The sequence below is a fragment of the Pteropus alecto genome, unplaced genomic scaffold, assembly GCF_000325575.1.
Source record: "Pteropus alecto unplaced genomic scaffold, ASM32557v1 scaffold78, whole genome shotgun sequence".
NCBI lineage: Eukaryota > Metazoa > Chordata > Mammalia > Chiroptera > Pteropodidae > Pteropus > Pteropus alecto.
Window position 1 is genome coordinate 11,886,667 of NW_006443124.1, and position 27,941 is coordinate 11,914,607.

Here is a 27,941-nt window from a genome sequence, read left to right on the forward strand (position 1 = left end):
TTGGTTGTGAGGATGTTAAATGGTATAGCCACTTTAGGAAACAGTTTTGCAGTTTCGTTAAAAGTTAAAACAGTTTTACCCATATGACCCAGTAATTCTACTTTTACGTATTTACCCAAGAGAAATGAAAATAATTATGATACAGAGACTGTACACAAATGCTTTTAGTAGTACTTTTTGTACTAGCCTAAAACTGGAAACAATCAAAATGTCCAATGAATAGATAAATAAAATTCTGTATATTTGTATAGTGGATTATTATTTGGCAATAAAAAGGAATAAAGTACTTATATACTCTCCAGCAAGGACAGACCTCAAAAACATTATGTTAAGTGGAAGAAGATAGAAACACCACACATTATGTGATCCCATTCATATGAACTGTCCGAGAAAGACAAATCTATAGAGACAGAACAGATTATTGGTTCTGTTTGGAACAGATTATTGGAGGCAGGGATTGACTGCAAACAAAGCATAAGAAATCTCTTTGTGATGATAGAAATGTTCTAAAATTGGATTTTGTTGTTTGCACAGTTCTTATAAAAAACCAGAGTGTTCAAGTGCCATGGGCAAAGAGGAGGACACAGCAAGAGGGAGGAGCCTGGAGTTGCAGGTGGAGGCTACCTTAAGAGTTTTTGGTCTTTATTTTAGGAGCATTGCCTTTGAAGGAGTAAAATCTGACAAGATTAAGTATGTCTCCCTTCTCTGGGCTAGATTATTCTTGGATTCATTTGCTTACAAAGAAAAAGGAGATAGCAGGGCCCCACCTTAAAGAGTTTCACTTTCCTTGTGTGTGCTTATCATCTGCATTGTCAAACTATGCCCTTGAGAGTGGAATTCTTTGCAAGATCTGAACAGTTTCTGATTTATAAGCTGGCATGGTTCTCTTGGTGGTAGGAGAGAACTTCAGGATTTTTCCTGAATTTCAGTGGAATTTACTGACAGCATTGTGACTGCTTCGGCCAAATGAGATAAAATTGGAGGCTTGTCCTGGCATCCAGTTAAAACTTTCTTCTGCCTTAATTTTGGGCAGATTTTTCCCTTACTGATCTTGTTCCCTCTTGATTTTGTAAATTATATTCAAAAGAGTAAGGAAGTGGGATTTCTAAACAACTTAAGTAGGAATTTTGCAGCCATTTGCATCTTCCCTTGATGAAGATAGGAAGGGATATAAAGAACTTGAAAGCACCTACTGAAAAGTTGACAATTTTTCCTTCTCATGGTAAGCAATAGGATCAACCCAAAAAGCTTACCCTGGGTGCTATGTGGAATGGTTTGGAGGCCTAGGTTTCTGGATGGAGAATTCTACTGTTTATTGAGGACAGAGAATACTAGAAAAGATCCAAGCTTGAAGAAAATGATAGGTCAATTTTGAATATGTTTAATTTGAGTTACCTGTTAGACATACAAGTTGACATGTTAAGTAGACAGCCAGATATACAGTTTTATAAGTATTAGAATCCTTCACATATACAGTTGAAGCCTTAGGTATGGTAAATAAAGATATTTGAGAGAAAGACAGAAAGGTTAGTTTGGATTATAAACTAGCATCTAATAAGATTCTGAGTTTCCTTTGGAGATTTAAGTGAACTAAAATGCTGATGGACTTAAGTCATCTGATATTCTTTTTATTTTATCCTTCAAACAATAAAATGAGAGATTAGGTAGACATATATTAATGTCAGAATAAAATTTAAAAGAAATGAAATCATCGTGATCCAAATTATAGTTGAAAGTTAAGATGCACCATTGATAAATCTGTGAATTACAAATAATATTGTCTTTAATATACATGTTATCAGAAATAGGATTTTCTAATATGTAGATGCTATACAATATTTAAGTTAATCTTTATCAAATGTGGTGATCCGCTACACAAAAATGAAGAAGGTGAAGTTAATAATATAATTAATAAGACAAAGCTGATGAACATATGCTATTGAAGTCTATATTTTAAGGTAATGATTATACTTTTTCCCATGTGAACATGATCTGTATAAAACCTTAGGCAACAGGTAAAATTTCCCAGTAGTATTATTTAATTTTTAATATTTTACAATATTATTAGAATATATTTCGTGCTGTGTATTTTGTGTTGAATCTGTATACATGTGAATGTGTGTTTTAATTTACTTTTTCCTTTAAACAGTTCAGAAACTATTGCCAGATGTTGGTATATCCTGCTTTCTGGATCTGTGCTTATGAAAGACTCCATGGTCTTGCCTCCTTGCAGGTATGTTTACATTTGCTGCTTAGTGCATGTGGCAGGCAAAGTTAACATTATATCTATTTATTTTATTTCTTACCTTAAACTATTTTATGTAAGATGTGTATCTTCTCTCAGTAGGTGATACATTTTCTAAATGTCTTTACTCGTTGGTAATTGGAAATAATTGGCAGGAATCAACTGATATTTCTTATTTCTGAGAGTGTAATCTTTAAGTTTACACCGTGGCAGAGTATCTTATTCCTATTTGATCTTTAGTTTTCTGTAAGATTTGATCTAGTTTATCTGATGGTTTTTGGGTTCATTGCTATTAATAATTGTAAAGAGGCAATACACCTTAATAGTTAAGAAATTGATTTTTAGAGAAAGGCAAACTGGGTTAGAATCCTGATTTTATCACTTACTAGTTATGTGACTTTGGACAAATTTGGTTTCTTAACTGTAAAATGAGGATAATAATAGTACTTAAGTGCCTTTAGGAAGTTTTGGCAAGCTACTACTCAGAGCTCTCAACAGAAGTCTGTAAAAGTTGACACTCTAGAGCCAGACTGCATGAGTTCATGTCTGTGCTTTACTACTTCTTGGGCAAATTCTTTAATCCCTTTCTGCCTCTTTCCCCTTTTGTAAAATGAGGACAATAATGGAACCTATTTCATAGGCTAGTTTTGAGGAATAAATGAGTTAATACCTAATAAAGCTCTTAGAACAATGCCTGACTATTACAAGTAATTGTTAATTATCACCACCATAATTAGAGAAAAGAAGATAAGGGCGGTTGGAAAGATGGTCAGATGTATAGAGAATTTGTTCTGTCAGCAATTCTTAATATTTTGGGGCCTCAAATTACAATTTGGTGATATAAAAGCAATTTTTAGTGACTTTTTTCCAATATGTTGATATTTTTGGTCTTCTAAAGTAAGACTTCTAATTGTAGCTAAATTAATTTAGTTGCAAAACTGTTCAATTTAAGTATTAAGGTACAGTCTAGTCGATAGATGCTATGGGACATCTTAGTTTTGTTGCCATTTTTAACATCATGTTATGTCTTGAGTACTGAAATGCATGCCTACATCATTGACCTTTGGTTCGATGAAATCTGTGCTTCTTGACTTTAGCAGACTAAAACATTGTTAACTGTTTTTACAAATAAAATCCTTAATAGTTCTTTTATTTACGGAATGGTGCCATATCAGATAGTCAGTGTTGGTCTCTACTGTCAGCAGGTTAGGTATCCAGCAGTAGCATTAACATTGAGGCCCTTTGTATCTCCCATCTGTGCCACATTCATGGGCCCATTGAACAAACACTGGGGTGGGGTGGCAAAAAAAAACCCACAGAGCATATCATTTTGTTTACCTGATTATTAAAAGCCTCCCCTCAGTAGATACCCTTTGGGAATTCATATGGGTGTTCCTATGGGATGCAGATAACTTCAAAGCCTGGCCATTCTGAAAGAAGTCTTTCAAATAAATACCTCTTCCCAGAGTTCTTTGTTACCAGTCTTCTAATCCTGTTCCTTTTAAGTCCCTGACCATTCAACTAAACCAATGATAACTGATCATGAATCTGTTTAGATCAGTAATTTTGGTCCTCTCTCAATCCAGTTTGAACTTTTCTCTAAGTTCTGTTTCCTAGGAGAATTTTCCTTCATTGCCTTACTTCAGGGTCACCTCCAAGTGGGGCTGTCCACCTTAGGGTGGTACCAGCATGTTTTGCAGACTCATCTGTAAAACAGGCTCAAGTATTTTCTCCTCAGTCAGCTGGTCATAAGGAGCTCTCCAAGTAGGCATAGGCACAGATTGCAGTAGAGGAGGCAATGCAACAGGAGTTGGTATTGCAGGAATCTGAGCCACCTCATGCGACTTACTCTGGACCTGGGTAAACTTGGTCTCTTATATACCATATTCATTTGATAATAGGTTGCTACTATTCATGCCCTACCCTATGGCTAGGTATGCACTTCATGATGGGAAGTCAGGCTACATGGTAACCTGATGCCCCATAGTTAGGCATTCAGCCTCTACCATGCCCAGTAGCAAGCCAGAATTGTTTCTCAAAAGTTGATAGATTCTTGGAAAGTGCTACTTTAAGCGAAACGACTTATAACAAAACCAGTTTTACCATAGGCTAATTGATATAAACAAAAGTTAAGTTCCTATGGCATAATTCTGATCACAAAAACATCACCAGACTTCTAAATAAAGAATCAAAACACATCTGATATTAAACACAGAAGTAAATGTGAGCTATACATACATTTAGAAAGATTAATGAAAACAAGTAAGATAATTATTTTCCACTTATTCTAGTTCAGAGTCATGAGTGGCTGGAGCCTATCCTAGCAGCTCAGGGAGCAAGGGTGGGAATTTATCCTGAACAAGATGCCCTTCCTTCTAAGACAGGGTGTGTGTGTGCGTGTGTGCACACACACTCACTCAGATTGAGGCACTGTAGGCATGCTAATTAATGTACACATCCGTGGGATGTGGGAGGAAACTGGAGTACCCAGAAAAAACACACACAGATATGGGAATAGTGTGCAGACACCACACAGACAGTGACCTCAGCCGGGAATCTTTTTTTTTCCCCCTCATCAACATAATTATGAAATGACGTTGAATGAAATGATGTTATTTGAGGATGTAATGTAATTTTTAGAAGAAGGCATAGAAGTCTACACTGTTGTTGTCATATCAGTGCTTGTGAGAAGCTCCATAGAGCATGCCAATTTATTGTAGATACTAAAGTTATTGAATATGCTGGACTATAAAGCCCAGTGGTACAGTGACTTATACTGCAATCTAAACTTGCTGGCAACCTTGAGGACACCTTGAAGATGGGTCAAAGTAGCATACTCACACTCGATATATGTTACCTCCAAAATCCCCCCCCAAAGAAACAACAACAAAAAAACCCAGGTATTATGCCTCTCTTTGTTGTGATAGTGCCTAATCAACTTGTACTTCACCTTGAAGAAAATATCCTGCATGCCTCAAATTATGGAACTCCTAGAAACTTCACTGAGGGAGCAAGGCCTTGAATTTTCATGGGGTTTATTTCCTAAACTCTAGTTGGCATATATTTTACCAAAGCATCCAAATACACCTGTTATTTTATAGTGAAATTCTATATGTAATTTAAACCAGTAACATATATTTTACAATTTACTATAAACAAAGGAGATAAGTAATAAATCAAGCCTGAAATTTAAATGTCTTTCTTTTGAAATAAAGTTAGCCTTTTTCTAGAATTTAATTCACTTTTTAGTTGTCACAGTAAAATCTTGCTGTACCTCAAGAAAGCAAGGACTTCATTACATGTGATTTTTAAATAAAATTTAATGCATGTATTCATTTATTCAGCAAATAAGCATTGATTGTCATCTCTATAAGATACAGGCATTAAGACAAAAAAAAACAAAAAAAGATTGACTTAACATTGGATTGGGATGATGGCTTTGTTTAAAAAGGGCCTAAGTGTTGTGTGACATGGAAAGAAAACTTTCTTGGGGAGGCAGTTTTGGACATGGATTCCACAGATAAACAGGATTAGCCAGGCAGTGAAGGGGGAAACAGGCATTTCAGTCAGAATATGTCAAGCACTGAGGCATTAATTTGTTTAGAAAATGTTTATAGAGTGCTTGCTTGTGTCAGGCACTCTGCTAGTCATTAAGGTTGGGAAAGTCACCTTTAAATGGCATTGTTCATTTTTCAAGACATACTTTTAAAAATAATATTTTAGACAAAGTAATAAATTTGTACTAATCAAAAGAAACAGTGTAAGTTGTACTTTAAGAAGTATTCTCAATTAGTTTTCCCATTTTTGACCCAAGTAGAAACATTGTTTTATGATTTTAACTTTTTTAGTGAAATATATAGGGAAAGTGCAGATAACCTAAATGTATATGTTAATGAGTTACTGTAAATCATATATTTGCCTGATCACTACCAGATCAAGAAATTAAATATTGTCAGCACCTTAGAAGCAGCCTGCATGTCTTTTTTAAAGTAATTTTTTAATTTTCAATTAGAGTTGGCATACAATATTGTATCAATTTCAAGTGTACAACATAGTGATTAGACATTTATATGATTTATGAAGTGATCACTCCAATAAATCTAGTACCCATCTGACACCTTACATTGTTGTTGCAATATAATGAACTATATTCCTTATGCTATATTTTACATCCCCATGACTATTTTATAACTGCTGATTTGTACTGCTTAATCTCTTCTCCTTTTTCACTGAACCTCCAATTCCCCTCCTATCTGGTAACCATCAAAATGTTCTCTGTATCTATGGGTTTGTTTCTGTTTTGTTCATTTGATTCTTTAGATTCCACATATAAGTGAAATCATACGGCATTTGTCTTTCTCTGTCTCACTCAGCACAATACCCTCTAAGTCATCCATGTTGTTGCAGATGGCAAGATTTCATTCTTTTTTATGGCTGAATAATATTCCATTGTGTGTATGTGTTAACACCTCTTCTTTATCCATTCATCTGTTGATGTGTCGACAGCCACGTTGCCTCCATAATGTGTCTATTGTAAATAATGGCACAGTGAACATATGGATTCCCATGTCCCTTTGAAGTAGTGATTTGGGTTTCTTTGGATAATACTCAGAAGTGGGATAACTGGATCCTTCTTTGTCTTTTGCTTTAAAGTCCTTTTTGTCTGATATAAGTATTACTACTCCAGCTTTTTTTGTTTCCATTTTCATGAAATATCATTTTCCATCTCTTTACTCTCAGTCTGTGTGTTTTTCGATCTGAAGTGAATCTCTTTTAGGTACCACATGTAAGGCTCTTCTTGTTTTCTTATCCATTTATCTACCCTGTCTTTTGACTGGAGCATTTAATCCATTTACATCTAAAGTAATTATTAATAGGTATGTAGTTATTACCATTTTTTATTCATATTTTTGTTCTTTTTTCTTAAGTCCTTTTAATATTTCTTATAATACTGGCTTGGTGGTGATAACCTTTAGCTTTTTCTTGTTTGGGAAGCTCTTTATCTGTCCTTCAATTCTAAATGATAGCTTTGCTGGGTATAGTAATCTTAGTTTTAGGTCCTTTTTATCATTTTGAATATTTTGTGCCAGTCCATTCTGGACTGCAAAATTTCTGTTGAGAAATCAGCTGACAATTTTATAGATGCTCCTTTGTAGGTAACTGATTGCTTTTCTCTTGCTGCTTTTAAGATTCTCTCTTTGTAGCCTTTGGCATTTTAATTATGATGTGTCTTGATGTGGGCCTCTTTGGGTTCATCTAATTTGGGGCTCTGTGCTTCCTGGGCTTGTATGTCTCTTTCTTTCACCAAGTTAGGGACGTTTTCTGTCATTATTTCTTCAGTTTTTCAATTCCTTGCTCTCTCTTCTCCCCTGGCATGCCTATGATACGAATGTTGCACTTGATGTCGTCCTAGAGGCCCCTTAAACTATGCTCAAATTTTTGGATTCTTTTTTTTTGTTGTTGCTGTTCTGATTACATAGTTTCTGCTACCTTATCTTCTGAATCACTGACTGTATGCTCTGCTTCATCTAATCTGTTGATTCTTCCTTAGGTATTCTTCATTTCAGTTATTATATTCATTTCTGACTGATTCTTTATGTTTTCTGTCTTCATTTTTATGTTTTCTCTCTCTCTCTGTTAAAGCTCTGAGTTTTTCTACTCTTCCCTAAATTCATTGAATATCCTTATCACCAGTGTCTTGAACTCTCCATCTGGTAAATTGCTTCCATTTTGTTCTTTTTCTAGAGCTTTGTTCTGTCCTTTTTCTTGGGACGTGTTTTTTTTTTTTGTCTCCCCATTTTGACTGCCTCCCTGCATTTGTTTCTAGGTATGAGGTAAGGCGGCTATGTCTCCTTAGTCTGCATGTCTTTTCTCAAATCAACTCTCCTACTTCCTCTGAAAGATCACCATTTTCCTAAAGTTTAATCAGTCTTGAATATCTGTAGAGTTTTAGCTTGAGGATATGTACATGTAAACATTGTTGTCTAGTTTTGTTTACTTTTAAACTTAATATAAATTTAATCATACAGTATTCTTTTGTATATAGCTTCTTTGACCCAATGTATTTATGAGATTCATTCATGTTGCATGTAGTTAGAGTTAATTTATTCTCATTAATATTTTATTGTTTGTGTAGTTTAGGGCTATTATAAGTAGCTGTGAACATTCTTGTACATTCAATCCACATGTGCATACATTTCTGTACAGTATACCTAGCAGAGAATTGTTGGCTCATAAGATATGCCTATATTCAGCGTTCATTTGCAAGTTGTAGTCCAAAGTAGATGTACCAATTTACACACCCCCCAGCAGTGAATGAGAATTCCTATTGTTTCACATCCTCACCAATATGTAGTATTGTCAGTCTTTTCGTTTTTAATTTTTTTGATGGCTTAATTTCAGCTATTCTATTGAGAATATATATCTCATTATAGTTTTGATTTGCATATTATTGGTGGCTGATGAGTGAGTACATTTGAATAACTTCTTTTGTAAAGTGCTTCTTAAATTCTGTTCTCCATTTTTCTAATGCATTGTCTTTTGTTATCAGAATGTAGAAATCCTTCATATACATCTAATTTCTTGCTTGATTATCTTTGTTGCAAATATCTTTTCCTCACGTTGTGCCTTATATTATTCATTCTCATGAACACAGGTTCATGAAATGTAGAACAATTTTGTCTTTTCCATTTTGTCATCTTCGCTTAAGAAACATTTCTGTACCTGAGACCCTGAGGATATTTTCCTTTATTACTTTCTAGAACTTGTTTTCCCTTCACATTTAGATCTATAGTCTCCTTAGAACTAATTTTTGAGTATGATATAATGTTGCATGGTTTTTCATTTAGATTCCTATATGCCCTTTTCCGACTTTCATTCAATACTACCATTTTCGTAAAACAAATATCCATATATTTGTGTGCCTGTTTCTTGGCTCCTAAACTGTTCTATTTGATTTTGTCTATCCCTGTTTGAATGCCACACTGTTGTAATTACTGTTGCTTCGTAATGTAGGAGAGGAAAAATTTCTTTCTACCTTTCTAGGTTCTTTGTCTTTTCTAATAATCAAATTAACATAAGACAGATTAACAGGAGAAAAACAAATTAAATTACATATGTACAGGGGCCCCACAAAGGCATTGCAACCCAAGGACAAATCGAGCAGTTAAAGCTTATATGCTATCCTTAACTAAGGAATGGGGTAGGGTCTGGGACTTAAAAGGAGAGATGAATAATTCATGGGATGACAAGAGAAGATGTTTAATACTTGGATGTTTGTCCTGCCATACAGATAGGTCATTGAGATAAATAGTTCTGGTAATAACTCTTTTTCTGGGCCAAGTACCCTATCTAAATTCTTTTAGGTAATTAAGGGAGAAGTAAAAGTTTTTCTTGAGTCTGCTTGGTCTTGATAGCCTTCAGCTGAAAATAATCCACATGCTAAAGTGGCATATTTTGGGGAGGCTCATTCTGAACCCCTTCAATAATATGTCTTGAAGTTTAATAGAGAAACTATGAGAAATTGCTAAACTGTCCCCCAGTGGTTGTACTATTTTAGATGCCCAGTAGCAGTGTATAAGAGTTCTCTTTCTATGTAGTTACCAACATGAGGTGGTGTCAGTCCGTGTAGCTATTCTAGTCACTATGAAGTGGTTTTAATTTTTATTTTCCTGCTGTATAACGATAATAAGCACTTTTCCTTGTGCTCATTGGCCATTGCTTCTTTTATATTCTTCTGTGAAGTATCTAAGTTTTGGTTTTTTGCCTGTTTCAAAGTTGTTTGTCTTCATTATTCCTTGATAGGAATCTTTAATACATTTATGATGCAAGCTGACAGGTATTACATAGATTTTATCTTATTTGGCTTGCGTTTTCATTTTCTTAATTGATGTAAACTAAACTATACATGTGTGAAGTGTACAATCCAATAAGTTTGGCATATGTATATACCCGTAAAAATCACAACCATGATAAAAATAATGAACATAAACATCACCTCCCTCCCACCCCCCAAAATGTCCTTGTGCCCTCTATAAACCATTCATTTCATCCTTCCTTGGTCCCCAGGAATCATTGATTTTTTTTTTTCTTTTTGTTACTAGATTACATTTTCTAGAATTTTTCATAAAGGAAAGCATACAGTAGCCTTTTTTTGTCTGACTTCTCAGTAAATTATTTTGCAGTTTATTTATGTTGCTATGTGTCAGCATTTTATTCCTTTTTATTGCAGCTTCTCTTGTATGGATATTACCACTATTTGTTTAGCATTCAACTACTGAAGGACGTTTGGGTGGTTTTCTGCTTTCTACTATTTTGGACTAATGTTCCTATGAACATTGTGTACAAGTCTTTATGTCAACATTCGCTTTCATTTCTCTGAAGTAAATAGAATGGCTATGTTGTAAGTCTTCTGGTAGCCACAAACTTTCATTTAATTTGGATATGTATGTAAATGTTGCTAGGTTATGTAGCACCTTTTAAGAAAGTGCCATACTCTTTTCCAAAGTTATGCCATTTCATATTCTCACCAGCGTTGTCTGAGTTTCAGTTGTTCCACATCATATCCTTACCAACAATTGGTAAGGTCAGTCTTTTTAAGTGGCATATACTAGTAATAGTTATGTGGTGGTATCTGTCTGTGGTTTAAATTTGCATTTCCCTAAAGACTAGTGATGGTAAGCTTCTTTTCATGTGTCTGTCAGTTGTATATCTTTTGTGTAGTATCTCTGAAATTTTTTGTCTATTTAGGGGGAGAGGGATAATTGTTTAATTTTTTTTTTTTAATTTTCAAAAGTTCTTTATGTATGCTGTATACAGTCTATTAACAGATGTGCGACTTGCAAATATTTCTTCCCAGTCTGTGGATTGTGTTTTCCATCTGTTAATTGTTATTTGAAGAGCTGAAGAACTTAATTTTGAAGTTCGGTTTATCAGTTTTTTTCTTTAATGGACTGTGGTTTTGTTTATGTATGTAAGAATCTTTTATTAACTCAAGGTCACACAGAATTTTTTTTCTGTAATTCCTTCTGGGAGTTTTTAGTTTCGAGACATAAGAACGTCCAAACCTGTAGAAAATTTCTATAAGGGTTTATTAGAGTTTATTTGAGCCAGAGGACACAGCTGGAAGCAAGTCTCAACAGACTGAAAAATACTTCCAAGAATGACAGTTGGAGTTTGTTTTTATACATTTAGAATTAAAGAGGGAACTAAAGATGACCCAAATTGGGAGAAAACAGGGCAGGGAAATCTCTTAGGATTGGCTTTCAGGATAGTTAAGATTTGTAGTCTCATGAGGGTAGTTATGCTTCTGAGGAGTGAGGAAAAAGACCTTTAAAAGGTGTGTTAACTTAAACAATGAACAGAGCTTGCTTAAGGCAAAGGTAAATCTTTTTATAGGCCTGAGGCATGACTCCCACCAAGAGTTACCCTGGTAGGAATTTATGATCAGATCAACCTGTAAGGTTGCTTTTGGTCAGATTTATTACAGAGCCCCTTTTTTGTCCACAATAGTTTTAGATTTTGCTATGATCTGTTTAGGTCTGTGATCTACTTTGAGCTAGTTTTTTTCACAAGCTATGTTTGATATATGGATCTAATTTCATCTTTTTACCTACGCCTATTCAGTTGTTCCAGCATTTGTTAACAGAACTTTCCTTTCTCTGAATTACCTTTGCATCTTTGTTAACATTTAATTTTTAAAAATATATTTATAATATATTTGTGGGCCTATTTCCCAATTTTTACTTATTTTCATTGATTTATTTTTCTATCTGGTGCCAATACCACATTATTGTGATGACTGTAGCTTTATAATAAATTGCAAAATAAGATATGGGTCCTCCAACTTTGCCAAATTATTTTGATTATCATAGGTTCTTAGCAGTTACATATGAATTTTGGAATCAGTTTGTTAAATAAAAAAACCAAACAAACAAACAGGATTTTGATTGGGAATGCAGTGAATCTGTAGACCAATTTGGGAAGTAGTGAAATCTTAGCAGTTCACTCTTTTGAACCATGAACAAGGTGCATCACTCTTTTAATTTTGATCTTTAATTTCTCTTAACAGTGTTTTGTAGTTTCCAGTGTTGAGCTGTTGCATATGTTGATCTTATATCTTGCAACCTTGACTAAATTATTAGTTATAATAGCTATTTTATCAATTCTTTATGTTTATTGATTCTCTCACTGCTGACAGTTCTGGGTCTATTTTTATTGATTGGTTTTTCTTTTGGTTATGGAGTATATTTGCCTGTTTCTTTGCATGCCTGTTTTTTACTGAATGTTGGACATTGTGAATTTTATCTTGCTGGGTTCCAGCTTTTGTTGTATTTTAGGGCAGTATTGGACTTTCTTCTGATGTGCCGTTTAGTTAAATTGGAATCCATTTGATCACATAGAGTCATATGTTTTATATTTGCGCAAGTCCAGCACTTCTTTAGGACTAATTTATCACATTACTAACGAAATACATTTCTGAGGACTCTGCCCAGTGCTCCATGTATTATGTCGTCTTTGCAGTCTGGCTTTTAATTGGTTCGTTCTCATATAGTCATAGTACTAAAGGCAACCTTCCTGAAGATCACCAAAATATGTGCGTGTGCTCACACGTGCACTGTCGTGCACATTTTTTCCCCACCATAGTTTTGTTCACAGCAGCATCACACATGCGAGGAGTGCACTGTGCTACTTACTTCAGGACAGCTCCAACATCTCTAGGGGATTGGTATTTTTCTGCTCCTATACCCTTAGGGAACCACGTCCATTCACGTACATTCTTGTTCTCTCTGTCTCATTTCCTGTCTCTCTGCTGCTCCCTCCTTTCCTGTTCTGTGGCCTGTAAATTTTAATGATCTTCTCTCATCACCCATACCCCACAACTATCTCTTCAATTTAATGAGATTGCCAGGCTCTGTTAGGCTTTTCCTGTGCATTGTAGCCTAGAGATTGCCAGTAGGTAGTGAAATGGATTATTAGTTTTTTAAGTCCCCTCTCTTAGGAATCACAGCCCTGTCATGCCTGTTATTCAATGTCTTGAAACTGTTATTTTATATATTTTGTGTGATTTTCTCGTTTTTCCAGATTGAAGAGTAAATCTAGTACCTTTATTCCATTTTGTATGAAAGCAAATTTGTAATTTCTTTTAATTGTTTTATAGATTAGATGATATAAGAGTTTGGGGAAACAAAAAACAGTTCTGCTTAAGAAAAAAAAGTAATATGTTTATTCAAAAGTAATTTCATTTTGGATTTTGATTAGAATTTTGTTATAAACTATATTCGTACATAACCTTATACTTTGTGGAGAAATAACATTTTTATAACGTTGAGCTTCTTTGTTAAAGTACATGCTATGTCAGTTCTTTCATTCAAGTCCTGTTTCTAGTCCATCAGTAAAATTATATAGTCTTTTTTTACAAATGATTTTTGTATTTCTTTAAGTTTATTTTTTTGTTTGTTTTGCACTATTAGTGATTTTTTAACTTTGATTATTTTTAGAATAAAATTTATTTATATATTGTATAATTGGCCACAGTACTTGATTTTCATTTATCTAATATTTTACATTGCTTTTATAACTTATTTTAAGTGCACGCTGCATATTTAGTATGTTAACCTTTTATCTTACATGATTAGCAAGTATATTTTTAAAACTTAAGTTTATCTTTTAAAATGAAAACATCAGTCTTTCCCTTTCCTTTTTGATTTGCTTAGAAATTTCTCCCAGATGAAGAATATAAAAATACAATTTCTTTTTAGTACTCACCCAGTTTTAATTTTTCCAAAAAGTTAGCCAGTAGCTCCAATGCTATTTTTTTAAAGAATCACTTCTATATCTTACATTTCTTTATATATTCAAATGCGAATATTTTTAAAGTTGTTTATATCTGTTTTCTGATACTGCTCCCAAAATACTATAATAATTTACTTTTATAAAGTATTCCATAATTGTGGGTTTATATTAGGTGTATTTTTACCTTAATTTACCATATGAGACTAGTTAAAGGCAGAAATTTTTAAATAATTTTCACATAGAACTGTGTTGATCACTTATATCTGGATAAGTGGACAGTTTTGTTTTGTTTTAAAGAGACTTAAGTGATAGGATCAGAATTTCTTGATTAACATCTAGGTGTTCTTGGTTGTTCGTTTTTTTTCCTATATTGATATATTTTATTTATAACCTTTGCTAAAGAAATTATTTTTCTGTTTTTATAGTTTTGGTAAGCAGTTTGGAGGAAAAAGAGGATGTGATTGTCTTGTGTTAGAGCCTTCAGAAATGATTGTGGTAAGAACTTTAAAGAATGCCGAATTGTTTTTTGATATGCTTCAGTTTCAACTTTAAATGTAGTAGGCTTTTAAATACTCACGGAGGTTCCATTACTATGAGTGTTTAAATATTTTATTAAATAGCATCAGAACCATCTACCAAGTTTGATACATTTTCATCGACTTAAATTTTTTGATCCTTGAGAGAATTCGAAACGTGATGTAATTATATATAACATGTTCTAAATTTGGTAATTTCTTTTACCACTCCTACCAGAAAATTTAAGGACTTTAAAAAGGGACCTTGATTTTTCAAGTGTTTTCTCTTTTCTCTTTAATGTAGTTAATCTTTGAACATCCATATTCTGTGCTCTTGACTTGAGGAAAAGAGAAAAAACACAATTCTATCCAAATAAGAAATGGTTTAGATCTTAATAGTTTTACTTTAAGAATATACTTAAGGAATAATTTACTTTTTCCTAAGAAAGCTAGGTAGTTGATATAACTTTAGGAAATCTGACTTTTTTTTTTCTTTCTTTCTTTTTTTTTTTTTTTAGCATTAGAAGAATCTAGAACATAACTCCCATTTACCTTGTTCTGAGATGACCTTACTAGAAAATAGCTTATACTGAATGGACTCATTGTCCTACTAGCATCTCATGTAGATGATCATCTGACTTTATTTAAACTATTGAGAAGTGAGGTTGAATTCTTAATGAAGCATTTTAATGTCAGGGCTTAAAACTAAACCACTTTTCCATTTTATGGTGCTGTAGTCAGACTGATATCTTCAAATAGTTTGTTTTCTCTTCCCCAAACTGGATCATCTACATTATCATGAACTCTGTGTCCTATATTTCTAAAAAACAACTGAATTTTAATTTAAAAGGCAAAGAGTATATCTAATTCAGCAGAGTTGCCTGTATAGTAAGTATTCAGTGAATTATGCTTGAATTCAAGTTTGTTCAAGGCTTGGACTATCTATTGTTTTACGTCTATTTAAGGGTTGGTATGGCTTATCTATTAAGGCCTCAGAACTCTCCCTTTTAAACAAATATACTGAGGAACATGGCAAGAAAATTACCTCAGGCAATACTGATTTTCTTATTTGTCATCGATGTATTTTATATTTCTCATACTTTGTGAAAAAAGAGTAGTGCTTTTACTGTAGTGATCACATAGAGCTTTTGTTGTTTTATTTTATTGTGGTATAATACACTTAACATAAAATTTACCATCTTAGCCATTTTTAAATGTGTAGTTCAGTATATTTAAATACTAAATTACTTTTTAAATTAAAGAGAAATCTTTTACTTTCCTTGTCCCAAACCTGGAGTTAGCCTTTTCTCTAAGGCAAACTACTTGATTTTAGTAAAGAATACTATTTAGAAACTGAGATTTGGCTGCTTGGTTTTTTTTTTTATTGCTCCAGGTGCCTCATTGCTATTAGGGCCTGTCAGTGGACAGAGTTGGAAAATATGTCTGAGTGTATGCGCGCGCGCGCGCACACACACACACACACACACGCACACCCACCCCCACCCTCTATTATCTATGTTTAAAACCCAGAGTTTATTCTGGTTTTCCCTCTTTGCTTATTTGTACCTCCTTTCTCTAACAATGAGAAACTTGGTTTCTGTTATTAATATATTTACTTACACATAAAATAGTTTAAGAATTGTTTGCCCATAACATCATAGAAAGCACTATTAGCTAGAGTATTAACATACACATATACATACAGTTTAAGTGTACATTAAGTTTACAAGTGCATATCCCTTATAACCTACCTCCCTAACAAAATATAAAATATTTCCATTACCTACCCTGTAAAATAAGGAACTATCTGAGAATTGGAGAGACAAGGCAAAAGGACAGAGGAAACTTCAGATTGAAGAAATTTATGTTGGCCAATCTGGGACAATTTGGGAATCCAAATAAGAAATTATAGTAATTAGTGTACCCCCATGTATAAGAATTTGTAAGTCCTACTGATAGGAGGAGGGAAAGGGGAAGGGAAAAGGAAAGTTTTTCCTGATAGCTGAATGCCAGCTAATAAATATGGAAGGACTGGTTAAGCTAGAAAAGCATTAATGAATGGTAAAACTTGTGGCTAATGTTTAATGAGAAACAGAACACTTATAGTCTCAGAGTTATCTCTCCACAAACTTCATGAAGGGAAAAGTATCAAATTTCTGATGGGGAAACATGGAGGACACCCACTGTAACAAAAATCATTGCTACCACCATCAATATAGACACAAACTGATATTTTACTACTCCTGATCTGATTAAATGAGAAGGATAAAACATCACCTCTGTGATACAGTCCTGTCAGACATGGATACCTGAATCTAATCCTTAGGAATTATCAGACAAAACAAAGACATTCTAGAAATTGACTGGCCTGTACTCTTAAAATATTCCATTGTCAGGAAATACACAGATTAAAAGAGAAAAAATGTAGCTAAATGCAATGCTTAATTTTTTATTAAGTATTGGAGGGAGAGGAAGGCATAACTATAAATGACGTTGACACAATTGATGAAATTCGATTATGGACTGAAGATTAGATACTGAATTTTCTGATTTTGATAACTTCTGTGGTTATGAACACCTAGTCTTTGTTCTTAGGAAATACATGTTGATGTATTTGGAGTCAAGAAACATTCTATTCAATTTATACTCAAATGTTTCAAAAACTATGCATGTGTATACATAAAATTTTTTAAATTACCAAAAATGACATCAAGTCATTTGCATATTTGTATACATATTTATGGTTGGTAATATTTAAATTCAAAAATTGCATTTTATTAATGATCAGCATAGTTTAAAATGCTTTATGAGTTATAAGAGAAAATAACCCAAAATGATAAAGATTATTTCTGAGATTTCTGAAGGATTTTATTGTCATTTCATCATATTGGTGAATCTTAATTTTTTTTTTATTTTGTTTTTTATTTTTTTAGTTATTCACTATTATTTTGTCTTTTGAAACACAAAAATGTATTTAACATTTTGTACCAGTATAAATCTTTGGTATATCTGTGTGTTTTTTACATGAAATTATTTAGAATTCATAAAAATGCTTGATCTGAGTGTATATATGTTTACAAGTACATATTTACTATTTTGATAAGTTCTGTCAAATGGTTTTATTATGTATGTATTTGTACAAATTTGGATAACACCACTGGTGATTAGGAATGCCTGTTACTGAACACCTTCTCGATCACATGATATGTTAGTCATCTTGATATATATATGGAAATCTCCCTGTTTTAACTTGTGTAGATTCTCATATGCTTTATGCGGGATTTGTTTTTCTTGTTATTATTCATATCTCTTGCCCATTTTTCTATGTGGATTCTTATTCATATGAGCTTTACATTTGTAAATAAATGAAAGTTTTTTTGTTTATAAGAGGCTGTAGATTTATCATTTTTAACTTAATACCTAAAACAAATTTTCTGGTATTTGATCTGTAGGTTTTTTTTCCTCTTATGACTTTTGGTTTGGACTCATGCTTATTAGAAAGACCTTCCCCATGACAATATTATTGATCTTTTAATCTGTATTGCTTTACAGAATTTTACTAGGTCATTATTTTAATTTAAATTTTAAATATTACTTTTTCTGGTTAGCCAAAGACAATAACAACTTAACTATCGGTTTTGCAATATTTCCTTCAAAAACAATGCAGAACTCTGCAAGAAGGTTTAGTAAAAGGTATCTACACAAAAACCATGTGCACATATAACTTGAAGACAGAGAATGCCCAAACTTGAAAATAATTCTAAATAAAAACAGAATCCACCAGTTCCCAACACACGAGCTCTCACACTCCCATCTCTACTCCCAACCCTCAGTAAGGCTTTGTGGTGAGCAGAGGCCAACCAGGCAGATATGTAGAAAACACAGAAGATGGAAGCTATCGAATGGACCTGAAATTGACCTACACTGACAGAAAGACCAATTTTGCACTAAGTTTAAAATTGTGTGTGAGAGGTGGGAGTAGAGATCAGAACAGGGACTATAGGGAAGTAATTTTAAATTATGAGTGATTTGCAAAAGTACTCTTCCAAATGCACAGTTTCAAGGTTAAGACAAAAGGTAAAAAGGAAACAAGCTCCCTCTGGCATTTACATGCTAAAGAAGAAAAGAAATACACATGGGGAAGTTAGGTTCCTACAAGAAAAAGTGAACACAAAATCAAGGTCTCACCACCAAATTTCTCTGTGTTTTGTCTCTGCTGTCTTTGCTAAAATAAAAGAATTAGATTCTGCCTTAAAAAATATATCAAGGTCTTATAACCCCTCCCACCAGCTAACAAAAAGAAAAAAGTATCCTAAACTATCTGGAATTCGAAGTGTTTGACAAAAGAATGCTGTTAAAGTAGGACTCTTGTAAAAAAAAAAAAAATTCTAACCATAAAAAGGTAAAAAGGGAAGATTAATCCATATATAGCTGTTACAATATAAGAAAGTGAGATTAATTACACACCAACTCTGGGAAATTTCTTCCCACCCAGAAAAACAACCATGAAGATGACAAACTATGATAGTACTCCAGAAAGAGTTATGTATATTCAGTCAAGCATTTGAGATATAAAAAAACACACGTAGAATCAAGAAAACCAAGAAAATGGGCAAAAAGAAAATGGAATAAAGAGTATGAACTCAGTAAAGAAATCGAAGACCAAGAAAAAATTATCTTAGAAACAAATAAATTATAAGGCACTCCAGGCAGAATAGACTCGAATGAAAATTTAATAAGGTACATTGAAGAAAGGAAGGAAAAGAGCCAAGTGAGGAAAATGATTTAAAAATGAAGTAAAAAGTGTCAGAGATGCTATATTTTATACTTCACAGTTACTGAGAACCACAGATCTTAAACATTCTCACCATAAAAATGAAATGATAATTACGTGACTTGATTGAGATTTTAACTAAAGATGTGGTAATCATTTTGCAGTATATTAGTGCGTCATATCAATACATCATATACCTTAAATTTACACAATGTTATGTAAATGTCAGTTATATCTCAAAGTTAGGGGAAAAAGTATTAGAGAAAATAGTGGAAATTAAAGATAGGCAATGAAGGTATAACATTCATAATTTTGGAGTCCTAGGGAAAAAAAACTCAATGGAAAGTAATATTTAAAGCTATATTCAAAGAAAATTCACCAGAAATTGAAAAAGATTTGAATCTACACACAAAGACATATAGAGAACACTACATCTATCACCAACAGAATACATCTACTTTTCAAACATACACAGGATATTTTTAAAAGGTCACCGTATGCTGGAACATAAAACATCTCAAAAAAATAAAGATTTAAAATGTTAGTTTGTAGTTTTTGATCACCATGGAATTAAGTACAAAAACACAATTGGAACAAAAACACAGCTTTTGAAATTCAGGAGTATACTTTAAATCGCTTGTAAAAGAAGAATCACTATGAAAATGACAAAATATTTTGAACTGAATGAAGATGATATATCAAAAAGTGAAATTCAGTGTAAGCCTTTCTTGCTGAGCAATTTAAACCTCATAAGATGAAAGCCAGACATTCAGTAAGTTCAGTATCCACATCAGAAAATTAGCAGCAAACTATAGTGACAAATTAGAACCCCCAAAATAATAATGATAAATAGGAAAATCAGTGGCACATGAGCGTCAACAAAGGCAAAAGTTCTTAGAAAAGAGTAATAAAATTGATAAATTTCTGTCAAAATAATCAAGAAGAAAACATGTTTCATAACCAGTGTCAGAAGTGAGAAAGGGTACACTATTATGGAACTAATGAACATTAAAATAATTAAAGGATATTATGAGAAATTTAAAGTAAATAACTTTGAAATTTTAGATAGTCAAATTTCTTGAAAAACATAGCCTACCCAAACTGGTAGGCACACACACATGTAAATGGAAAATCTACATAATTCAATATCTAGAAAAGGAATTTGTAATTATAGATCCTTTAGAAGTTCAAACCCACATGGTTTCACTGGCAAATTTCTGCAAACATTTGAAGAAGAAGGCATAAAGTCTAACAGTAAATATAAAAAAGATTGAATAATTTTCCTTCTTTATGAGCCCAATTTAATTTTTTTAAATTGAGAAGTGACATAAAACATGGAAGAGACCAGTTTAATTTTGACAGCAAATCCTAACAAGGACATTACACAAAAGCAATATTACAGATCAATTTTTAAAATGAATTTAGAAATCCTAAAATATTATGTAATCAGGGGAGGTCTGGAGAAACGTGACAGAGTGAGAGACGTCCCCAGGTCTCTCCCCTTGAAACAACAAGCTGAACATCTAAAACTCAGCAAAAAACACCCAAAGTGCACACCAGCACATCTAAGCGTGGGATCTGCGCATAAGACCTACCACAGGTCAGAACACCAGGTGGGGGTCAGGCGGTGGACTGGGAGAAATAAAGAAGCTGCCTCTCGCAGCCACCAGAGCTAACTGGAGGAGGAGGAGGAGGAGAAAAGATGTGGGGAATTCCCTGAATAGCCCTGCCTGAGAGAGTTATGAGTTACATGCAGCCGGCAGCAGGGCCCAGTCTAAAGGTCAGAAAGCAGAAAAGTGGGACGGCAGAAAAACAATAGTTGATTTTTACCGGCCATGGTTGGAAAACCAAGACTGAGCCACAGTTCCCAACCCCTAGCCACTGACACCGAACACCACAGGTCACCAGGAAAATCTGAGCAAACGCTACCAGAACTGTTGCTAACACTGACAGGAACTGAAACTAAGGGTAGCGAGCGTGATTAAATGTTTTTAAGAAAATAAAAAGGCATTATTAAGGCTTTATGTGGCAGGGATCCAAGAGGCTTAGACGCCAACTACTGGAAACCAAAAGAAAAGTGCCTTCTTTGCAGCAGGCTAAAGGGAGACCTTTACATAATAAATTTTTTTTTTTTTTTTGGGAAAAAAAGCAGAATACATTTCCATTAATGCCCAGGCAGAAAAATAATCCATTAAACACCATGAACAACCAAGGTGACAAGACATCTCAGAAAGGAAGAGAAAAATCTCCAGAAAATAAGTTTACATACATAGAAATATGCAACTTAAATGACAGAATTCAACATGGTGCTTCTGAAAAAACTCAGATCCGAAACGAGTCATATCAACAATTTCAGGAATTGAAAAAACAGCTAGATGAGCAGACTGAAACCCTCAAAAAGAAAAGACTAGATCTTCTGGAGATAAAAACACACTGCAAGAGTTGAAAAATGAAATCGCAAGCTTGTGAAATAGAGTCGACCACATGGAGGAAAGGAAACAAGAATAATGGGTATTATCAAAGGAGAGATAACGGAACAAGGACTAGAAAGTATTTTCAAACAAATAGTGGATGATAACTTCCCAAATCTAAGGAATGAGCTGGAGCTTTGAATTCAAGAAGTCAACAGAACACACAATTATCTCAACCCAAAAAGGCCTTCACCAAAATACATTGGATGAAAATTATCAAAAATCAATGACAAAAACAGAATTGTCAGGGCAGCCAGGGAGAAGAAAAAGGTAACGTATAAAAGAAGACCCATTAGATTATTGTTGGACTTCTCAGCAGAAATCTTATAAGCCAGAAAGGAATGGAATCAAATATTCAAATTAAGTGAAAGGAACTACCAGCCTAGATTAATGTATCCAGCTAAGCTCTCCTTTAGATATGAAGGAAAAATTAAGACCTTTCCAGACATAAAAAAAATTGAGAGAATTCTCCACTACAAGTCCTGCACTACAGGAAATAGTGAAAGGGGTCAGCTCACCTAAAACAAAATGACGAAAAGTAAAAAACATAATTAGGAGTAAAATGACTATCAGGCAAATAGAAGCAGAGGAGTGCAACCCTTACTAAGAACAGGGTATTATAAGCTTGAACAATAAGAGAATTGCTATAGCAAGTTAGTAATGAACTTTCAGCATATATAGGGACAAATCGAGATAACAATGACTGAAAAGGGGAGGATTCAAAGATCCAGATTTGCAAAGGAGAATGGAGATAAGGCATGCACAGAAGAAAATGGACGACTGTGTGTGTATGTGTATGTGTGTGTATATATATATATTCTTATTCGTAATGGTAACCACACAAGATTCAGCTGAAGCATATAACATAAAACAAGAACCAGAGAGAAAACCCACAAAAGCCAACCAAAATAAAGAAAACAGCAACACAAGGACAAGGAAGCATTGGAAACACCAAGCTATCAGAAAGCAAAAGATAAAATGACTATAAAAAGACCTCATATTTCAATAATCCCCTAAATGTAAATGGACTGAACCCACTGATAAAAAGGCACAGGGTTGCAGAATGGATCAGAAAACAAAACCCAACCATATGCTGCCTCCAGGAGATATATCTCAGCTCCAAAGACAAATATAGACTCAGTGTGAAAGGATGGAAAATGATATTTCAAGCAAATGGCATTCAGAGAAAAGCAGTAGTAGTAGCACTAATATCAGATGCAATAGATTTCAAAATACAAAAGGTAAAGAAAGATACTGAGGGACACTTCATAATGATAAAGGGAATTATGCACCAAGAAGACATAATACTTATTAATATCTATGCTCCCAATCAGGGAGCCCCAAAATACATAAAGCAATTACTAACAGAACTAAAGGGAGAAACAGACCAAAACACTGTCGTAGTAGGGGACCTAAATTCCCCGCTGTCGAATATGGACAGATCATTCAAACAGAAAATCAGTAAGGAAATCACATCCTTAAATGACACATTAGACCAACTGGATATAATTGACATTTATAGAGCCTTCCATCCCAAAACAGCTGCTTATACATTCTTCTCTAGTGCACATGGAACATTCTCAAGAATTGGCCACATACTGGGACACAGAGATAGCCTCAACAAATATAAGACAGTTGAAATCATACCAACCATATTCTCTGATCATAATGCTTTGAAACTAGAGGTCAACTGCAGAAAGAAATCAGGAAGAACCACAAATACATGTAGATTAAACAACATGCTACTGAAGAATAACTGGGTCAGAGAAGAAATGAAGAGAGAGATCAAGAGATAGAAACGAATGATAATGATAGTACAACATATCAAAACTTTTGGGATACGGCAAAAGCAGTCATAAGAGGAAAGTTCACATCATTACAGGCCTATCTCAAAAATAAGAACGAGCCCAAATACACAGGCTAATGCTTCATCTTAAAAAACTAGAAATGGAAGAACAAATGAAGCCTAAAGTCAGCAGAAGAAAAGAAATAATCAAAATTAGAGCGGACATAAATGAAATTGAAAACAAAAAAACAATAGAAAAAATAAATACAACAAAGAGCTGGTTCTTTCAGAAGGTTAATAAAATTGACAAACCCCTCGCTAGACTCACTAAAGAGAAAAGAGAAAGGACACAAATGAACAAAATCAGGATTAAAGAGGGGAAATTACCACTGACATTGCAGAAATACAAAGGATCATAAAAGAATACTATGAAAAAGTATTTAACACCAAATTTAATAACCTAGAAGGAATGGACCAGTACTTAGAAAAATACAATCTTCCTAGACTGAATCAAGATGAATTTGATTATCTAAATAACATAACTCGTCTCCAAATTTGTGTAATATTTTGTGCAATCCATATGAAAATCTCACATTTTTTATGGGGATCAGAAATTGACCTATAACATTAATAGGTCAATTAATGAGAAAAATGCATTTACAATAACTACATAAAATACTTCATAAAGTTAAATTTCCAAAGACATTAGTTTTAAATACTCTCAAAAAATAAAAATTGAGATATCATGTTCTTAAATATAGAATAACCATCATAAAGATATTAATTTTACTTAGGTTAACTTGTAAGTTTAATGAGAGCCCATTGAAAAATACCATTAAATATGGTATATTGTTTTGTGCCTAATAATCGAATAAAACAGGAACTAGAGGGAAAAAAAACCCTGAAAAAAAGCTACTGGAGCCTTAAATTTTTTTATATACTAATTCAAAAAGGAGAAAAAATGTAATCTCGACAAAAGAAGTAAATTTAATATATATAAAATTGTTGGTATAATTCCACCAAGAATTATTATTTCTGGTGACTTTAAAAGACAGTATTTTGTTTGTTCATTTCTCATGGGATATAAGAATGAAAAGTGTCAGCAGTCTTTATTTTTAGTAGTGATGGCGGTATGGTTAAAGTTTAGTGTGTGTGTATAGATACATATTATAGGTAATTAAATATATGTAATTATAGTTAACATATATAAATCATGTATGTGGAGTGGGAGATATATTTGACTGGGATTTCTTGTGTCAGAAAGCAAAGAAATATCAAAAACTTGGGATTCTCTCAGAAGTTCATAATAACTTAAAGGGATTATTTTGAGTATCAAAAAATATTGTTAAAATTTTTTCTCAGCAAAGAATACTGAAATTCATCAAAAGCTTTTTCCTGCACTTGTTACAGTAATCTATACCTTTTTCTCCTTTGATCTCTTAATATGACTTACATCGATAAATTTTCTTAATATTAAACTACTCTTGCATTCCTAGTAAAAGCTTGACTTGAGGTATTTGTTATCTTTTTCTGGGCCTAATTTGATAACCAAGTTTAAGATTCTGAATTCATTATTTCTTAGTGTGTGATGTTAGCCTATAATTTTAATTTCTAGTACTCTTCTGTTTTTGTATCAAGTTCTGTGAGCCTTAGTTACTTGAGGACTATTATCTCTTTCTGCATTTGGTATAAGATTGTTTTTACCTAGAAAGACTTGAATTTACATTCGTTATGATTAATGACAGATTTGAGTTACTTTTACCACATTATGTGCTTTGCATTTGTTTTGTTTTTTTTACTCCCTTGTTATTTTTCGCTCTTTTGTAGTAAATTCTCTTCTTGCACTCCTCCCTCTACTACACTCCTTTAGATATTGTGTCTATATTTTTTATGCTAATTCCAGCTATTTTTATATGCTTACTTAAAAATAACTGAAGTTAATAAGTAGAGAAGCTTATGCAAGTTTAATGCTGGTGACTATATCCAAATATAATTGTAATTGTCCAGAATTTTAGTTCTGTTTACTTATTCTATAAATTTTGCCTTCTTGTATTGTTTTATGCAGTCGTTACTCAGATTTAACCCTGTATTTAGCATTTTTTTGTTTTTAATTTTTTTCTTGCATCTAAGATTTTACTTATGGTAACAGTTGTGTTATGTCTGAGGTACACCCTTTAGGTTGTTTTTTAGATAAAATTTTGTTGGTTAACATCTCAGCTGGGCGTATTGTTTTCCTTTTTTCTTTTTTTTTTTTTTTTTGGCCCGAAAAGATATTTATTTTTGCATTTTCCTTGAGGATAGCTTTGCCATGATTGCAGTTTTAGAAGAATGTATTTTCCTCTGCACAGTCAGTACATTCTATTTTCTGGAATCCATTGTTTTTTGAGAAGTCAGTTATTAATCTAATTGCCCTTTCTTTATAGCTGATCTATATTTTCCCTCTGGCTGTATTAAGTCTTTTGTTTATCATTCCATTGTGAATTTATAGTTGTAGTTTCTAATTATCCTGCTGTGGATTTGTTGGGCTGCTTTGGGTATTTTAATCAAAAAAATAGTCATTTTCTCTTGACATTGTCTCATTCCTCTTTCTATTATCACCTTCTTGAAATTTGTTTAGATATATGTTAAATCTTTTCATCCTATCCTCTGTATCTCTTAAGATTTCTTTTTTATTTTCTGTCTCTTCTTGACTTGGTGCTACATACTATGTTAATTTTTTGGCTCTCCCCAATTCACTAATTCTCTTTTTACTTAAATTTTAATATGTCATTTGATTCATTTTTCTTTTTTTACTTTCTTTTTTATTTTCTCTTTTTTAGTTTGGGTAATTTCCTTTGACCTATGTTTTAAGTTTATTGATTCTTGACCCAGTTGGCTTGAATCTGTTAATGAGCTTATCAAAGGTATTCTTCATCTCTACACCACATTTTTTGTTTCTCACATTTTCATTTTACTCAAATGTTTTCCTTATGTCTGCTGAAATTCTTCATCTATCATAGTCCCCCTTTCCTACTGAGTCTTTACTGTATTAATCTTAGTTGCTTTAAATCTTGTGATGCTTCAGCATCCAGAATCATCTCTAATTTTTATGATTTGCTCTCTTGATTGCTTCCTCTCGGCAGTGGATTGTTGATGTTTTTCTTCCCCTTTTATATTTTTATGTGAGACATTATTTTGGATTTAATGCTAGATATTGTGTGTATAGCAATAAAGACTGAGGATCGACAGTGTTTGGGCCTGGAGATGAAGACACCTCTTCTATTAGAAGTGAAATAGATTTGGATTTTTTTTGTTATGGTTACCTTCAGTGCACCAGTGATTTCAAATTCCTCTAGATTACTTCGAGGTTAGGATTGGGACTGATTTGTTGGAACATTTTCCTAAACACTTGTGTTCCACCCTCAGTTTTAGGCCTTCCCTGTGCTTTTGTGTTTCAGACAAGATCTCTCTTAGTATTCTCCTCTCTCTCCCAAATGGAGACTGCTAGTGCTTGTTATTGCTTGCTAGCCTGGCAGTGGGGAGGAAGGGAAGGGCATTTGGGGAGCAGTTTTTTTTGTTGTTGTTCTGGTCAGTCCTTACCTGCTTGGTTGCTGTTTACAATCTCCTGCTTGTTTTCAAGGTTTTTTGTTTGTTTGTTTGAAGTTTTTGTTGTTGTTGTTTTATTGCTTTGTATGTTCTCGTACTTCCAATGTATTAGAATGTTTGCAAGTATGATTCTGTTTTTTTTCTGTCCATAATTGCTCATCATGTCTTATTTGCTCACATAATTTTTTTTTTTATAGTTGGGGTTTTTTTGATATGTTTGTACATGAGTTTATATGTCTTGAACTTTAGACGTGGGAATTTTTTGAGGTTTGGGTTAAAGTTGCATTCTTGCAAAGAAGTTTTAGATTTGTTTTTGCCAGTTGCACATGTTCATTATTAGTCCTGAACTTCTTTAAGTTTACTTATGTCTTTAAGGTATTATGAATTCAAACTGCAGACCTGCATGAGGGATGGCTTATATTTTGAATTCTCAGGTTAAACGTTTTTTGTTTGATTGCTTTTTCCCTGCTGTTCTCTCAGTGCCAAGCAAGTTTTCTTCCTGTCTCCTTCTGCAGGGTGGGCTTATACCTTGCTCACCCCTTACAATGAGGGTATAGATATTTGGATGAGCTTTCTGAATAAGTCCTCCAATGGATTCTCTATCTTTGGTGGATTCTCTTTTATTTCCTGTCTCCCATGCTCCTACAACTCTCAAAGTGAAGGGTCTAGTCTCTCCACAGTGGAAAAATCATCTGGTAGTTTGGGGGCTTTGTTGGTAGACTACGTCCTGGTATTGGTTTCACTTCATTCTTGGTCTTTGGCTTCCTTACTT

The 27,941-nt window shown here is 33.4% G+C and overlaps 1 protein-coding gene across 4 annotated transcripts in view; it reads left to right on the top strand.

Annotated features, from left to right (window-relative positions):
- Positions 1–27,941, top strand: part of RAPGEF6 (Rap guanine nucleotide exchange factor 6) — a 152,130-nt gene that overhangs the window by 22,808 nt on the left and 101,381 nt on the right. For all 4 annotated transcript variants that reach the window (XM_015598101.2, XM_015598099.2, XM_015598100.2 and 1 more), the window contains exons 4-5: positions 2,150–2,233; positions 14,464–14,533. In XM_015598101.2, the coding sequence (XP_015453587.1) occupies positions 2,150–2,233; positions 14,464–14,533 (154 nt within the window). The remainder of the gene's footprint in view (positions 1–2,149; positions 2,234–14,463; positions 14,534–27,941) is intronic.